Source organism: Papaver somniferum, unplaced genomic scaffold (assembly GCF_003573695.1).
Source record: "Papaver somniferum cultivar HN1 unplaced genomic scaffold, ASM357369v1 unplaced-scaffold_154, whole genome shotgun sequence".
Taxonomy (NCBI): Eukaryota; Viridiplantae; Streptophyta; class Magnoliopsida; order Ranunculales; family Papaveraceae; genus Papaver; species Papaver somniferum.
This window is the reverse complement of record NW_020624820.1, coordinates 5,244,131-5,261,533: the sequence shown is the minus strand read 5'-3', so window position 1 is coordinate 5,261,533 and position 17,403 is coordinate 5,244,131. Positions and strand designations below refer to the sequence as shown.

Here is a 17,403-nt window from a genome sequence, read left to right as displayed (position 1 = left end):
CTAGCTCTTGTTAACTCTTGGCCTCTTAAAGCAATATCGTCGAGAAAGACTTTAGTGTTACGTTGTTTGCACGCGGCGATCTCTTGATGTCTCTGGAAAGAGAGAAATCGTAGAGCCTTTCAAGATATTTGCATGGATGTGAATGGTATAATTGATTCTGTAAAGCTTACGGTGGTTATTGGTTACATAATAGGAGTGTGTTTCGGGGTATCTCCTTAAACCAGTTTGCTATCAGTTGGAAGGAAGTCTTATCCCAACCATCTTGATGTTGTAGTTGGGTATCTATAGGCCTTGTGTCATGTGGTTTTTGTTGTTATTTTTAGGGGCTGTGAGTTTGCGGATCATGTTCTTGTCTTGTTTTCTGTTTTGGGTTTGGAGTCTTCTTCTTCTCATTCCCTTTGGTCGGTCTTCCTTTAGAGTTCATATATCATGTACTTTATCTTTTTCTATAAAATTTTAATTTACCGATCAAAAAAAAAGAAGAGAAACTTAACTTGCAGCACGATTTTTACATGCAAAGGGCTAAAGAAAATGTACTTAGGTTTGATGATCCAAGTACTTAATATTTCCATGATAAAGTTAAATTTAGGAAAAGAAGAACTCGGATCGATTGTATTCAAAATAATCTAGGTCTTTGGTTGACTGAGATTGTTGTTGAACATAGAAAACATTTCTCTAAGATAAGTAAATTTTTTAATCCGCCTGATGTTGTTGATTTTATGAAAATTATTAACCATTGTATCACAGACGAGGAGAATGATTTCCTCATTCATTCTCCCACTGCAGAGGAAATCAAGGGTATAGTATGGCATATGCAACTGTGGACTTCTCCAGGGCCAAATGCAACCGTGGACTTTTACTAAAACAGATGAACCATAGTCTTGCTTCATTTATTCCTAAAACTAGTAATCCTAGGACTGCTGCCGAGTCAGGACGATTAGTTTAAACACTGTGTGTTACAAATAATTTCCAAACTTTTGGCAAGTAGGCTAAAATATGTGATTGATAAGTTTATTAGCCCATATCAAGAAGATTTTCTATCCTCTAGGAAGATCACGGATAATATATATAGTGTTAGCTCTTGAGATTGTGATACTATGAGAAAGAACGGATTAAAATATGGTAATCAAATTTGATATGTCGATGACAGAATCGAATGGAGTTTTCTGGTTTCTAATTAATGCAGCTAGGGTTCCTTGACCATTGGTGTAAGATGATAGAACATTGTATGTCCGCTGTGTCAACCTATATTGCTAAATGGGTCTCCGCAAGACGTGTTTTATCCTTGCAGGGGTCTACGACAGGGAGACCCCTTATCCCCACATTTTTTATAATTTGTATGGATGTGTTATATAGATTACTAAATTCAAGCAGAAAATGACAAATAGATTCTAGACACTAAAGTGACCAAAGTCAGTTTTTCTGTTAGCCTTTAGCTTTATGCTGACGACTATCTCATTTTTGCTAAAGCTTTTGTTGAACATACTAGGAATTTAGAGGGTATTCTTCAGATGTTTAGTAAATTTTCTTGGCAATCTATAAACTTTGAGAAACCAGGTTTGACTTTTAGTCCTACGACAGATAGTAGAAGGATGTCACAGATAGTTGTTAACATTAAATGTCATGGTTTTAGAATAAGTACTTAGGGGAACTTCTTGATTCAACAAAATAATGTGGACTCTTTTAGAAAAGTTTGACAGTACATGCGCTACTTGGAAGTGTAAACACATGAATCAGTCGGGTAGAACAATGCTTACACTATCAGGCCTAGGATCTTTCACCTGTAATGCAAAATTAAAATAAATTTATTGTTGGGGTTTGATAATTGTAGATCAAAAACAATTATTTTGTGGCTGGGAGTTAATCATTTTCCGTCCGTATTGGGTGGTTAACATTTGCGAGTTCTTCAATTCCTAACTGTATGTAGTTTAGAAATTGGTTTTTTCTCCTACCAAAAAGAAAGGTGGATTTTTCAATTGCTTGTCCTTCAAAGAAAAAAATTAGAGGAAAAGGAAAAATGATGACGAAGAAGAAGAAAAGAATGAGAGAAAATATATGAAAAAAATCAAAGGGTAATTTTTATATTTTTTACATATTATATTCCCACTATCCATATTTTGGATATCTAAATTCTACGACGGTCCTCAATAAATAAACTTCAACCTCGATAATACATTACTTATTTTTAGCAAGTTGGGAGAATAGTAACTAGTAAGGATATTCATATGTACCAGTCAAAAACATTCAGTTTATCACTTTGGCACTCACTATGGGTATGGCAAAGTGGCAAAGTAAGTGGTCAAGTGTCAAATTTTCCACTTTACGCATACACGAAAGATACTCTAGTGAGCAACAGAGACTCCATTGCTCGATGGTCTTTATAATGCCAGCGTTAGTCTTTCTATCGCTCGTCGTTATAATCACCGCTTAGTAGTTCATCATCTAACGACCAGGAATTCACCCTCTATAGATACTCAACTTCAAATTCATTTCAACATACACCATCTCAACTTCAAATACATTTCAGTATGGCTAGTACTCGCTACATCAAAGTTGTTAGTGCTCGCAGAAGATGTTTCTCTAGTTAGATGTAGGATATCAATTGCAAGCGATAAAGATTTGAACTTAGTCACTTTTATTTTGTGGGACACTATGTTTCAAAGGTTTATGGCGTTAGGTCATGTACATTTAATAAGAACGGATTCTTAAATAAAGATTTAGCTTTATCAATAACGATATGAGAAAGTATGCGCAAATTTTGTGGATAATAAAGGGGATCATCCTCGGTTGTCCATCGACGAATTAGTGAGTATCTTTTTTTTAACAGCTCAGTTTTATTTAATTTAAATCATATTAATTTATTATTATTTATCTGGTTTTTAGAAAATTAGAGCTCATACCAAATTTATTGAAGACTACAGAAGAAAGTTTAAGCATGTGAATGTTATCAACTCTATAGGATTCATGTGCATGGATTTAATTTGATTAAGTGTTATGTAATGCGATAGCATTTTTTTTTTAATTAAAATGTTGGAACTTAATGAAATGTAAAACTAGTTCTTTGAATTAAGATATTTTTCATTAATAAAAACAATTGAGAAGGATTCATTGAGTATAAAAACCTGGCCAAATTGGGGTAAACCCGATTTTAAGTTGACTCTTTTTAAGGGCTAAGGGGGGTGTCCTATTGGGAGAAGTTACAAAAATACCCTTTCCTATTATAATTAAAAGTAAACCTAATTCATATTCTCATTTCATTTTCATTTCATATTCTCCACTTCCGTCTTCTCCTCTACCATACCAGCTGAAATTGGTCCCCCCCCCCCTCTTCATCAAAAACCGATTGAAAACTCATCGATTAATTCGTTGATTCGAAAATTCCATCGTCGATTACTCTTTTCAAAAATGCATAATACGAAGCGCATGAAAAACACGCATAGAACCTAGTACTGAAGACTCTGGATTTGGAAAAGTAATTCAATACAAACGTAATACAAAAATATTTGATGAAGAAGAAATCACTGAAACTGCTAAAAACCAAAGAAATGACGCGATTAAGAGAAAGTAAGATTCACTCAAACTAGATCGAAGTATCGACGGTATCTTTAGAAATATTTTTAGATCTAAAGACATCTTGTGATAATCTATTATTAACATACTCCATTCTGTGTGTGGTTGATCACAAGAGATTCAAGTGGTGTTGTACAGGTATTCGAAGGCAATAGAAGATTTGAAGACGAAGAAGAATTCTTATTAGTTTTCGTATCTCGTGGATTTGGTGCACAAACCTTGATTGGCTGGGCCAAGTAGAATCGATTTATATTTGATAGATCTGATTGATTAGTTGCGTGAGATCGGCATTTTCTATATTTCTCTTTGAGATCTATATTAGTTGAGTGAGAATCTATACTTGACTATTTAGATAGTTATAGTTAGATTAATCTAACCAGACAAAGGAGTTTATTAGATTAAACGGAATAACATTTGTCAACGACTCATCTATATCTTGTAACAAGATTGATTAAAGTGGTTACCAAACAGATTCTTCATTTGTTGTTTGGAATACGATTCAAAGGACTTGCTATTCACGTGCGTGACTCTAGGAGTCTAAGGCGTAGGGATACTGAGGGAACTAAGTAGCTAGGGGTAGTATGCTTGGTATCAACTATACGAATTTGGTATTAGATTTTGTATATCGGCTTAATTCTGAGAGTACTCAAAACTGGACTAGGTTCCGGGATTTTTCTGCATTTACGGTTTTCTCGTTAACAAAATCTTGTTGTGTCGTTTACTTTACTTTTCCGCATTATAATTGTTTATTATAATTAAAATAAATTTCACTTTACGCTAACTCCGCAATACTTGATAGTGATCCTATAGAGTTTGGTTATTACCGAACCTATTATCAAGTACACACTTTATTGTTGCATTGACTCGATCTTGTATCTATAGTCAATCACACAAGTTCTCTTGTTGTTTTATTGTCTCGATATCGTATCCATATACGATCACACGAAGTGTGAACCGAATTGTCGTATTGTCTCGACTATGTCCATAGACGATCGCATATGGTAGAGGACTTATAGGTTGATAAATAAAAGATTGTGGCGTATTTGGGTACCCTCGTCTTTTCAGACTGATACTCAACTACATACTTCTAAATTTCTAATCCTAGTCAGAGACTTGACTAAATTCAGACTAAAAATCAAGGCATAATTTTGTGCAACTAAATTTGACAAAAAGCTTGAGATAACAAAACTTGTGATTTGATCGAGCAATGCTCTCACACAACCAAAAGGAAAGAAACTAGTTGGTTGCAGATGGGTATTTTCTTTGAAGATTAATCATGATGGTGTTATTGATAGATATAAGGAAAGACTTTTTGCAAGAGGATTTACTCAAACTTATGCATGAAACTTTTGCTACTTTAGAAAAAATGAATATCGTTCGTGTATTGTTGTTTATAGAAAATTTAGGTTGGCCATTGCAACAATATGATGTGAAAAATGTATTTTTACATGGAGTCTTAGAGGAAGAAGTTTACACATCATTGCCAACAGGATTTGGTGATTCAGATCCTAACGTCGTAGATTGAATAAAGTTTTGTATGGCTTGAAGCAATCATCACATGCTTGGTTTGGGAGACTTCGAAACGTAATGACTAAGTTTTGGTGTAAACAAAGTAATGCAGGTCATAATTTGTTCTTAAAGAAGTCTGACAACAATTAGTATTTCTGTTCATGATACGGTGGTAACTACTTATGATGCATATGAGATGCGAAACTTAAAGACATGCTTATTTTCAGATTTTGAGATGAAATATACGGGGTTCTCAAATATATTTTGGGAATTTAAGTTGTACGATTCGATTAAGGAATTTTCTTATCTCAACAGAAGTATGTACTTTATTTACTCAAGGAAACATGTGTGCTAGGTTGTAAACCTATTAGTTTTCCTATTGAGCAAAATCATAAACTAGATGAAGTTTCTGATCAATTACCAACATACAAAGAAATATATCAAAGTTTAGTAGGACGTGTGATTTAACTTTCCTATACTAAACCTGATATTGCTTATGCATTGAGTGTTGTTAGTGGGTTTATACATAATCCTAGTAAACAACATATGGATACTGTCATAAGAATATTTAGATATTTAAAGTCTGCACCTGGAAGAGGTTTGATGTTTTCAAATCATGGAAATTTGGATATTTTTGGGTATACTGACTAGGATTGGGGTGGAAAAGGAGATAAAAGAAGATCAATTACAGGTTATTTCACAATTGTTGGAAGTAACCTTGTTACTTGGAGAAGTAAAGACAAAAAAGTTATTTCCTTGTCTAGTGATGAACCCAAATATAAGGCAATGGTTAAAGGAATCTGTGAATTATTATGTCTTAAACAGCTCACGGGGAGCTTGGTTTATTTATTGAATGTCCTATGAAGTTATTTTGTGATAATCAGTCGACAATTAAAATTGCACAAAATCATGTTCAACATGATAGAACCAAGCATGCTGAGATTGATTGAAATTTCATCTATAAGAAGTTAGAAGTTAACGTAAAATTATTAAAGTACCATTTTATCGTTCTTCTGAGCAATTGGCCGATGTGTTAACTAAGACAATATGAAACACATCATTTTGTGATTCTATTATCACGCTGGACATGTATGATATCTGTGCACCACCTTGAGGGGTAGTGTTGAGTTATATTTCTTGTAATTCAAGTTTGTATAGCTTGTAGGTAAAGTATATGTGTGACTCAAGAATACTTGTAGGACAGGTATGCATAACTATAAATATATCAACATAAAATTGTAATTGTTATCGGCTAATCAATGAAAATCTCTGTTTTCGAGAACCAAAGTTTGTGTGCCTTGTAGTGGAGGATTTTATGAGTTACAAGTTGTCAAGTCCATTAATTTGGAATAGTAAGTCTGATGAGCATTGACAAGATCGCAAGTTAGTGCTCCAGCATTGTCAAGATCAACAGTCAGATAGAGCCTCGCGAGACAGTCTTAACATTGTATATCTTTCATTTTGATCATTGGAATGTAGCTTTTCGACTTAATCTTTCACTCTTCTTCCATGTTTTATATAGTTTGGATTCCTTAAATCTAAAATGTATCAAATTTGATGCAATTGAAACCAGAATGTTGGAAGTTAAACCAAGATATGGTGATTTGGTTCGTGGGTCAACAAGTATTGTTGACACAGTGCATGGATCAACAAACATTGTTGACATATTGTGTCATATTTGTAAGTCGAAGCAAGTTGCCGGTTCTAGAGAGTTCTACAAGAGTTCTATTTAGAGTTTATTATGTTAGGAAAGTGTTCTTTGTTTAGAGTTTTATTTTATTAGGAAAGTACTTTGAGTGATTGTCAAGTTTGTGAGACTATAAGTAGGCTGTTTAAGCCATGAGTTTATGTACACCAAACTGATTATCAATGTAATCCTTTTACTGCTTCCGCGTTGTGCTCTCCTCTCTCTTGCTCGATCATATATATGGTATCAGAGCAAGGTGAGAGGAAGAGGGAGGAAAGAAGATAGAGTTAGAGAAGTTTTTCGTTTTAGGTTTATGAGAGAGTCGTAAAAAAAAGAGAAGTGTTTGAAGGCTTATCAAGTCTTGTTGCTGTGTTGGTTTTTTTCGTCATCAAGGTTCGAGAAGTTGTGATAAATAAGGAAATATTTTGTTGCTGCTATATTATATTGGTGTTTCTCAAAAGTTTGAAGAATTCAGGAAGTTTAAAAAAAAATATAAGTTATTCTCGTGTACGGTGCCATGTACATGAAGAATTCTGGAAATTTTTTATTTCAGTTGAAACTACTTGGTGACGGTGATACCCTAACAAGTTATTGGAGGTTAAATAGCGGATTCTGTGGATGTTTGTGAGCTGGTTGCTGTTAATGGTTTGTTTGATCATGCTTATGTTGTTGTGAAGCTACGATGAGAAAATATCAGTTTGAATGCAATTGGCAGGCTATAGAATTGCTGGTGGTGACTGAATCGCAGCTATTTAGCTGAGATGGAAGACGTGTGAGTTGGGAAGAAGTTTTGGCCGTAAAAAGTTAACAAGAGAGGCTGTTTCCAATGATTGGTGGCATCTTTATCGGCAGTTGTGAACCATCGTGTGGCCGAGATTTAGAAGCTGATATAAAAGAAGGAAACTAGGCTTGTATCTCGGGAAGAAATTGAGCTGCAGAAACAAACTTGTTGCCGTTGTTACATGCTGGAGATATATGTGTATCGGGAGGATATAATTTGGTTGTTCTCGGATTTCTAAAAGCCCGAAAAAAAAAAGAATATGAATCTGATTGTTATGCTCGTGGTCCTGATAGGTATTCTTGAGGGTTTGGTCAGAAGAGTTTGAAGCTGTTTGGTTTGAGCTCGGTTTGGTTCCAAGATATAACTGTTTAAAAAAAAAATCAAGGGAATGTCGTCATGAACAAGATGTTGCTTCTGGTGTTCATGAGAAAGAATAGTTTGAAGCAGTGATGAATTGATAGATCCGCATGGGAAGATGGTGTCTACTGCTGTGGTGGAAGTTAGGGTTTGTGTGATTTAGACTCAGAGAAGGGTTTTGTTCGTGATCTAGTAGGAAGATGGAGATGTTTCCATGAGTTTGATTGTGAAAGAAGACAAGACTGACGGAGTTTGTAAACTGCAAGGAAGAATTGCTGCCATTAATGGTAGTTGAAGTAATCGAAAATATGGAATTTGTGGTGTGATGGTTAGGTTAATAGAGAAGATCGTTGACAGAGTTTTGCCGAGAAGAATTGTTTGCCAGGGATGAAAAATTTTTTGGTCGACATGAAAACAGGAAATAAGATGATGAAACAAAGTTATGATATGACGTTTGCTGGAGATTTTGGTTTCACGATCAAAATCAGGTGAGAACCGGTATTTGTTGTTGGGTGAACTGAAGATACAGAAGTGTTACTAAAGAGATGTCACAGTTGAACAGAAGTGTGAGAGAAAGTGTTATTTGAAGTTTGTAACAGTTTGGAGATTAAAAAATGCTACAGTTAAAAGTGTAACAGAGGAAAGGTCACAGTTTGTGGACAGTAGGCGTGACAAAAGGTTTTATAACAGTTGTGTAAGTTTCTGTCATAGGCGTTACAAAAAGCAGATTTGATGTTGGTTAAGGCATGAAGCTTTGGGTGAGTGGTGTTTAAAGGGTTAAGTCATGAATTAAAAATCAATGAGGATGGAGGATCAACTGATATTGCAGTCAAGAAGGATTGGTACAGTTTTGATGGAGGATCAAAGGTATTTCAGTAAAAAAGGACTGGTATGGTTTGATTAAGTTGACTCGAATTCAGAAGCTTAGAATGACAAGGTAAGTTGGGTGGTTATGTTTGAGCTTAAGGGAGGATGGTATCATATTAAGCTCAAACATGGTGTTTGAAGAGTTTGTGAGAGAAACTTGGAGAACCTACAAAGTGTGGCAGACTTTGTGTTAGTTATTGTTTGTGTCAGAAGCGTAACAAGAGAAAGATTATGAGAGAATCTTAAAGAACAAAGAAGTGTGAAGGTTTCACAACAACAACGTGACTGGAACAAGAGAAGAAGAAGAAGAAACAAGAACAAGGTTATGAAGAAAAAGAAGTTAATCACCAGGTGGTGATGAGAGAGTGTTGAGTTTGAGACGTCACAAGTTTGTGAGCGTGAAACAAGATTGTAGGCGAGTAAAGTCTACAAGTTGAGTGAAGCAATCCCAGTGTGGATTTGGCTAAGAGTTGTGTGAAGCAATCCCAGTGGGTATTTGTCCATAGTTGTGTGAAGCAATCCCAGTGGGTATTTGGCTTAGAGAAGTGAAGAAATTCCAGTGTGGAATTTGAGAAGTGAAGACAACAATAGTGGGTTAAACTCCCATGAGTTGTAAACTGAAATGATACATGTTAATATCGACAAATGAGGTGAGCTGGATCATTACAGTAAACTGAAAACGATACCTGTTAATATTGACAAATGAGGTGAGATGGATCATTATAGTAGTAATAAAAGAATAAACAAGAGTTGAGTTTGAGCTACAATGCTCAGTGAAGAAAGTTGAAGATGATCTATAATGCTCGGTGTTGAGTTAAAGAATTTGGTTTTGTGTTTGGTTAGCAAGTTGTATAGAGCACAGTGAGGTGTTTCTAGCTTGTTAAGGTTCGTGTTCCGCTGCGATAAAGAAGAAGAACGTGAAAGAAGTTTGTGACTGTTGCTATGATATGATAGCAATACGAAATGAGTTTGATAATGATGACAGAATTCCGGTATGAGAAAAGACAAGAACGTGTTAACGTTTATCAATGGAAGAAGAGGAATAGAAAATGATAAAAGACAAGGACGTGCAAACGTTTATCAATGGAAGAAGAGGGTTACGGATTTATTGTTGAATGATATCTTGGTTTAAGTGAGGATGTTGGAAGTTAAACCAAGATATGGTTATTTGGTTCGTGGGTCAACAAGTATTGTTGACACAGTGCATGGATCAACAAGCGTTGTTGACACACTGTGTCATATTTGTAAGTCGAAGCAAGTTGTCGGTTCTAGAAAGTTCTAGAAGAGCTCTATTAGAGTTTGTGTTATGTTAGGAAAGTGTGCTTTGTTTAGAGTTTTATTTTATTAAGAAAGTATTTTGAGTGATTGTCAAGTTTGTGAGACTACAAGTAGGATGTTTAAGTCATGAGTTTATGTACATCAAACTGATTATCAATGTAATCGTTTTATGGCTTCCGCGTTGTGCTCTCTTCTCTCTTACTCGATCCTGCATAGAAGTACATGAAGACTATCTCATTATTTTTCTTTTGTTAAGAAGTCTAGTCTATCTCATATCCGTAATTCATGACTTGCTAGATCTACTAATAAACTTCACTTGCTTAAACAATAAGCAAGAAGAATTTGATCCCAAAAAGTAATAAGTGGGGATGTTTCAACAGTTGCACGTAAGTTGTTGTTATACATACGTAATACTAGCACAAAGGTTTCAACATTTGCACGTAAGCTGTGGCAGCGCATGTACCTACTACCTATCTATATTGGTCACGAGAACAAGTGCACTATTGTAGCCATTATTAATTATATATACACAGATCACTTTCATTCTCTACATCTTAATTTATACTACTCACAATGCATGTCTGTATATGCATTCAGTTAAAACTGCTCTTTAGATTCTAGTAATCAATCCTCTCTCTCTCTCTCTCTCTCTCTCTCTCTCTCTGATATAATCGAAACAACCAGTATTAATACGGAATCTCTTAGCTAGATATGGAGGGTTCTTCATCCACAAGAGGTTTGAGGAAAGGAGCTTGGTCCGCAGAAGAAGATCTTCTTCTTAGGAAATGTATCCAAAAGTATGGTGAAGGAAAATGGCATCGAGTTCCTCTAAGAGCAGGTGCTCGTTAAACTTAATTAGCAGTACGAAAATAGAAAATTGTTCTAAGAAGAGTAAAATGTTTTGTCAGTTTTGATTTTGCTCGGCACCGGACTTTGGTACCTACAGTTGACATTTGAAGTAACTGTTTACCGTTAAAATTTACGTTTACCAACTTTTGTTGCATCATGAATTCTATACTCATATGCCACTCATGATGTCTTTGTATGACGCTTTTCAGGGCTGGATCGGTGTCGGAAAAGCTGCGGGTTGAGATGGTTAAACTATCTACGGCCAAATATCAAAAGAGGAGAGTTTAAAGCAGATGAGGTGGATCTCATCGTCCGGATGCATAAGCTTCTTGGTAACAGGCAAGCATATAATTTATAAATCCCGATGCATTTCCATTTCATGTCCGGTCTACATTCTTTAATTTGATCTCTGTTTCAATTTCATGACATCATGATCAGTTGTTTTAAGGTTTTTAAGGTCAATGGCTGTCCACAATGGGATGTCTGTATATTACGTATAGAGTGATGGCAGCATGCATATATATTGTCTTTGGTCATGCGTAATTAATATAGCACACACAAATAGGGTCCTTTCAATTTAAAGAGCTGGGCAAGTGTGTACTTTAGCCCTTGATAAACTTGAATTCTTTCTTCTTCCTTTTTTTACCGTCAGGTGGTCCTTAATTGCTGGTAGAATTCCAGGAAGAACAGCAAATGATGTCAAGAACTTCTACAACACTCACTTGAAGATGATTTATTTCTCTAAGCATATTAGTAATCGGCACTGTGACAGTCACCGCGGGGAAGCAGTTCCGAAAAGTAGGCGACAACGTTTGAACATCGGCCCCCCTGATGATAAAAGTCATACAACCATGGTGGTAAATGTTGTAAGGCATGTACCTCGAAACTTCTCCGATAGATATAAATCGACTATCCAAAAAAGCAGTTCCGAAAAGTAAGACGTATCCAGCAACCCCCACCACCCTTGTGGCTTGAGATAAAAAAATATCGATCAGCATTTTATTAGGGTTCATCACTTATCGTAGTGCGAACTGAATTTTATCATCGTGTGAGAATAAATGTTACAGGGAAGTAATGATGGTGTAAGATCGGGGGGAAGTGGATATGAGGTTCGTGGTTGTTGTCGTATTCTTTGTCTCTCGACCAATTGCAGATTTCTTCTTCCGATTCCAATAATAACAACAACAGATTTAGGGATTGCAGTGTCAACTTAGGTTTGCGTAAGAGTTTTTCGATTGTTGTAAATTGCAGCAGTAAAGTTTCTCGATCTGGATTTGCTTGGGAGTAATCTATTTAGTTCTGGGGTCGATTGAAACAAGAGCTATTGTTGACTTCGTTGATTTTCATGGATGGGTTCATATTCAATTTGAATTCGAAGTAACAGAAGATGGAATTTGGGGGTTCTACAGTTGAGTTCGAATTTGCAGAAATGAATTTTAGGGATTTCACCGTGTGTCTATTGCTAATTCATTAGTTGGGTAGTTGTAATTTTGAATGAATGATGATTTATGATTTTCTATAAATGAAAACCCAAATTGAATCTCCACCAGAGATTTAAAGGTCGGAGAAGGTACCGGTACCGGAGAAGAAGGAGAGACGTGGTGCAATTTTGGACACCCTTCAAAAGGTGGGTGATCCTAACCATTCATTATCTGGACGGGTTTGCAACCGTATGAATCAACTAGATAGTGTCTCGGGCAATGTAGTTAATATCGGATACCTGTTTGTCTCGGCTGAGGACCGGTACACTGGTACAACATTGTATCGGGGAGATTTCGGTTTTTAATATCGGTGCAATATCGGTTCTAAATTTATATCTATAATTTATATTGTTTCACACAAAATTAAACAACATTAAAATGCATCAATTTTAGAAAAACAAACAAGTTCATTCAAAACATAAGAGCCGTCATATGAAGTTCAAATTGGAAAAACGGGAGAATTCACAACCTTAAAGTTCACAATCTGGAAACATAATTAAACAGGGACATTACAATTTTAATCAAAATCATTTGATTCATCATAGATATCATAATCTTCCGTAGCTCTATCATCTCCACCAAGTAGTCCATAATTAGAGTCCAACATCAAGTCATCAGTATCATATCCACTATATTCAGAGTCAGTTGGATAAGTAGATTTGCGTTGAGAGCTACAAGCACTTTTACCAACAACTGGCGTACCTTTTTCACAAATAATATCTTGCAAATCATCCAAAATAACATTATCTCCTTGTACAGCCAAGTCATCCAAATTCTCTAAAGCCAACCATTCATCATTGTCATCACGCTCATCCAGAAAAATGGGATCATGAGCTTTCGAATCATCATTATATTGACTGATTTCTTTGTATCGACGTTCCAGTTTCTTGTTGTATTGGATAAAGACGCTATCATTTAATTTCTGTTGCTTTATGCGATTTCGCTTCTTTGAGTGCAACTGAAAGACCAAAGGATAATAAGTAAATGCAATGAAACACAAAAGATAAATAGGTTAACTAATTGTTTCATGCTTTGTTTCTTGTTGTGATAAGATGACAAAGGAAACATTGCATTAACCAGGCCTAGTGATGCAATTATGGTGAAGAATGCAACACTAAAACTAGTTCTGTTTTGGGATTTAAGAGCCAGTTGAAAATTGCCCTGCTCTTGCTCATATAGTGGTATACAATGGAAACACATTACACATTCACTACAACTTAATCTAAATTCAGGCATAATCCATGAAACCCATCATCAAAAAACTCCCAAATTCACAAAAACAACAAGAATTATGATCCAAGAATAAGAAAAAAAAACCAGTGAAGATACTTACATAAGTGTTGAGTTGGCGAATGAAACTAGAGAAATTACTGTGTTTAAAGTACTTGGGAAGAAGAGTAGTTGAGAAATCATGAGAATCCCAAACAACAAAACTGTTACGAGCTTTACTCCATGCAACAATTGAATTAGTATGTGGATCTTCAACCATATCATATGTTTTTGTCAAAAATGGTGGGGGACCAATTTCATGTAATCCTTCCATTGGCAGTACCACCATAGAAGAAGAAGATGTTGGTGGTGGTGGTGAAGCTGAATTCAATGAACACACTGCTATTACCATCACCAACTACTGTGGCAATATCATTCTCTTGTTTCACTGTAATCCCTTCCATATTGTTAAAGGGTTTTAGAGAATTTTGTTTGAGAAAGTCCAGAAATGTGAAAATTAGGGTGTGGAAGATATGGAATGCTGGAGAGTGGAGAGGAGGTTTGGTTTCTCTGTTTTTATAGGAAGAAGATTTATATGCCACATATGGTCTAAATACCTTTACAGGAAAATGGTAATACATGAAAAATAATCAGTGCAAGTAAGACTCAACAAGATTAGAATACTTACATTCTGAAATGTGCTCCAGTTTCGCTCACACGGGGAAGCAGAACAAGTAAGACTCAATACCCTTATTGCAAATTTTTGTAGGTTTGGGGTATCGATTCCTCCATATGTAATCCACTAATCATCTGTCATAAACACGGACAAAATAATTATACAAATGCATAGTTAACACAGATGTAATCAAACCTTCAACTTACATAACAAACAAACTTATGAGGTTGATCTTTATATCTTCTTTTTTTTGCAAACCGGAGTTCCTAAGATCCCGTTAGCATCACTGTAGTCTCTCAGTTCAGTTGTAGCCTTCTCAAGTTGTTCTTCATTGGGAATAAGCCTTTGCATTGCTGTATGAAGTCCCCTTTTGATTTCTATGTACTTAAGATCATTATCCATTACATGAGCAGGGACTTTGTAGAATATGGAAGGATTTAAACAATATGCAGCACAATGTAGAGCATGATTGAAGTTATTCTTCCATCTTGTATCTAAGATAGCCTTAATTACAGCCCAAGTATTATCATCTTGACTGAAATTCTCCTCGAGTTGCTCCCTTTCTATCCTCATTGCTTCATAAAAACAAGGCATTGTAGGTTTGCGCTCGATATCCACTAACCTTACAACCTTAACCAAAGGCTTTAGCACTCTACAAGAATAATCAACATCCTCCCAAAATGTACCGCTTGTGACAATTTTAAGTACATTAATTCCCATAGCTTCTTTTGCAAACCTCATTTTCAACCACTTATCATTCACAAACATTATTTGCAAATGGGTTTTATACTTTCCAAGATTTTCTAGTATGTACTACTGAGTTGCAAATCTAGTCTATGTAAACCTATGTAATTCACCACCGATCATATTCCTCATTAAGCTTAATACTTGAAAATGAGAATAAATATATGTAACGAGTCTCTTACCTAGAATGACGGTTGTCCTGATTCGTGGAAGCTTGTCACCAAGTTCTTCTAGCATCAACTGAACACAATGAGCACCACAAGGAGTCCAAAACATATTTGCGTATTCAAGCATTAAATCTTTCCCTGCCTTTTTAAAATTTGAACCATTATCGGTAATGAACTGAACTATATTTTCTTCCCCAACATCATTAATTACCTCCTTTACAAGCCCACGTATGAAATCAGCATCATTGGTTCTGTTTGACTCATCCACATACTTCAAAAAAACTGTCCCTTTCGGACAATTCACCAAAAAGTTAATAAGATGTCTTTTTTTCCCATCTGTCCAGTCATCAGACATGATAGAACATCCAAACCTCTTCCAATGTTCCCTAACTGTATCAATAAATTTCTTCATTTCTACTAACCGGTCCTTGAAAAGATTCGTACGAATCTGATGGTAAGATGGTGGGGGCAAAACTAACAAAAAAACAACAAACATAAAAAGCAAAAAGTAAACCAAATGAATATACGATAAGAAGAACAGATTAAAGCACGTATTATAGCTAAAATCAACTGAGCATATGACAACTGCTTATCTTTGCCATAGTCGCCTATTGCATATATCATTTCTTTGAAACTTGGGCAACGAAAAGTGTTAAATGATACTGAATTCTCAGTCATCCAAGCTGAAATGCATTTCCATGCAGTCTTCATTAACTTCTCTTTCACAGCTGAGTCTCTTTCAAGAGTGACCTGTTGAGTTTTCTGATGGTCTGTCTTCATATATAAATCAATTGGACCTCTACTATTACTTTGGCTTATCCTCTTTCTCTTTGTTTGATTCTGAGAAACTAGTTGACTAGCACCCACACCAGCACCAGCACCACGACTGCCCATATTGCCACCAATTTCAACTTTTTGTTCTTCAACATCGGTATTAGCATCAGAGGCTTCATCTGAGTTGTTTGCACGCCGATACGCTAAATCAATGTTATCCCTATGAGCTTTTTTGGTCCTCTTTACAGAATACACCAAACTAACTTTGTTCATAATGTCAATGGACACATTTGGACATGAAGAAACATTCCCTTTAATATGTAAAAGATGCTCCTTAAGCCTAGTAATTCCACCACCACGAATTAATTTCTTACATAACAAACAAGTAATTATATTTTGATTTGTTGGGTCTTGGCGTTCACCCCATTCCCATGTTGGATCTTTAGTTTGATTAGCCAAAGAAGAGGGCAATGAATCACAGGTAGTGTTTGTGGTATTTGAATTTGATGCATTAGAAGAATCCATAATCACAACCTACAACAGAAATAAAACAAATTAAATCCCAGGAACATACTGATAATGTATGCAACTACATACTAATATTATCATCAACAACACAACAGATTAAACCTCAACATTTCCATCAACAACCAATCTTAAGGAAATCAGTAGCAATAAGTAAAACAGAAAACTCAAATCCAAATCCCTAAAACAGAAAGAAACAAAACAAAAGTGCAATAAGTATGTAAATAGACCTGAACCAAGCAAGAAAGACAATATAGAAAGAATATTATCACATAACTGTAGATTCTTTGGGATTAATATATAAGCAGTGAAAATCAATACACAAAAATTAAAATCGTTGTAATCTGTAAAGACATGCAGTTGTCTATTTTAATACCCAGTTGCTAGATGAACTGTTTTGATGTTTCTTCAACGACTTTCCCTTTGCTGGATATGCATATAAGATGTATCTTCCCTTGGACCTAAATTGCAGAAATCTAGCATCAGTTTTGGGTACCAGACTACCAGTATTTGTTAATGATCAAAACCAAATTACATTCCAATATTTTTCTTAAAAACCCTAAAATACACCAAAGTATGAATAAAGATTGACATAATCCATTTGAAATAGTTGACATAGATTGACATAATCGATTAATGATCAAAACTAACCTCTTGTTAAGATAGAATCAACTAAATCTCGCCATTAAGAGGGAGAAGAAGAATTGCAACGAAATTTTTGGAATTTAATCTCTTCCCTTTGCGTATCGATGGGATTTAGGGATTAAATCTCTTCCCTTCTCTTATAATCCCGAAAATACCCTCAGAAATTACAGCAAATGACAAATATCGCCGATAATACCGATATTATCGGTGTACCGTTTTCCCCGTATCGGACGGTATTATCGATAAAAAATCGTACCGCGATATTGGAATTTCCATATCGCTCA

At 35.4% G+C, this 17,403-nt stretch overlaps 2 protein-coding genes across 2 annotated transcripts; one reads left to right on the top strand and one right to left on the bottom strand.

The window, feature by feature from the left end:
• Positions 1 to 10,619: 10,619 nt before the first annotated feature.
• LOC113336920 (transcription factor MYB114-like) lies at positions 10,620 to 12,737 on the top strand. The gene is made up of 3 exons (XM_026582629.1): positions 10,620 to 10,887; positions 11,108 to 11,237; positions 11,551 to 12,737. The coding sequence occupies exons 1-3, from the start codon at positions 10,761 to 10,763 to the stop codon at positions 11,834 to 11,836; spliced, it is 543 nt and encodes a 180-aa protein (XP_026438414.1). The 5' UTR covers positions 10,620 to 10,760; the 3' UTR covers positions 11,837 to 12,737.
• A 1,505-nt stretch (positions 12,738 to 14,242) lies between these two features.
• LOC113336783 lies at positions 14,243 to 17,395 on the bottom strand. The gene is made up of 5 exons (XM_026582459.1): positions 17,376 to 17,395; positions 16,580 to 16,655; positions 15,703 to 16,483; positions 15,191 to 15,649; positions 14,243 to 14,398 (listed from the first exon to the last, which is right to left on the bottom strand). The coding sequence occupies exons 1-5, from the start codon at positions 17,393 to 17,395 to the stop codon at positions 14,391 to 14,393; spliced, it is 1,344 nt and encodes a 447-aa protein (XP_026438244.1). The 3' UTR covers positions 14,243 to 14,390.
• Positions 17,396 to 17,403: the final 8 nt, after the last annotated feature.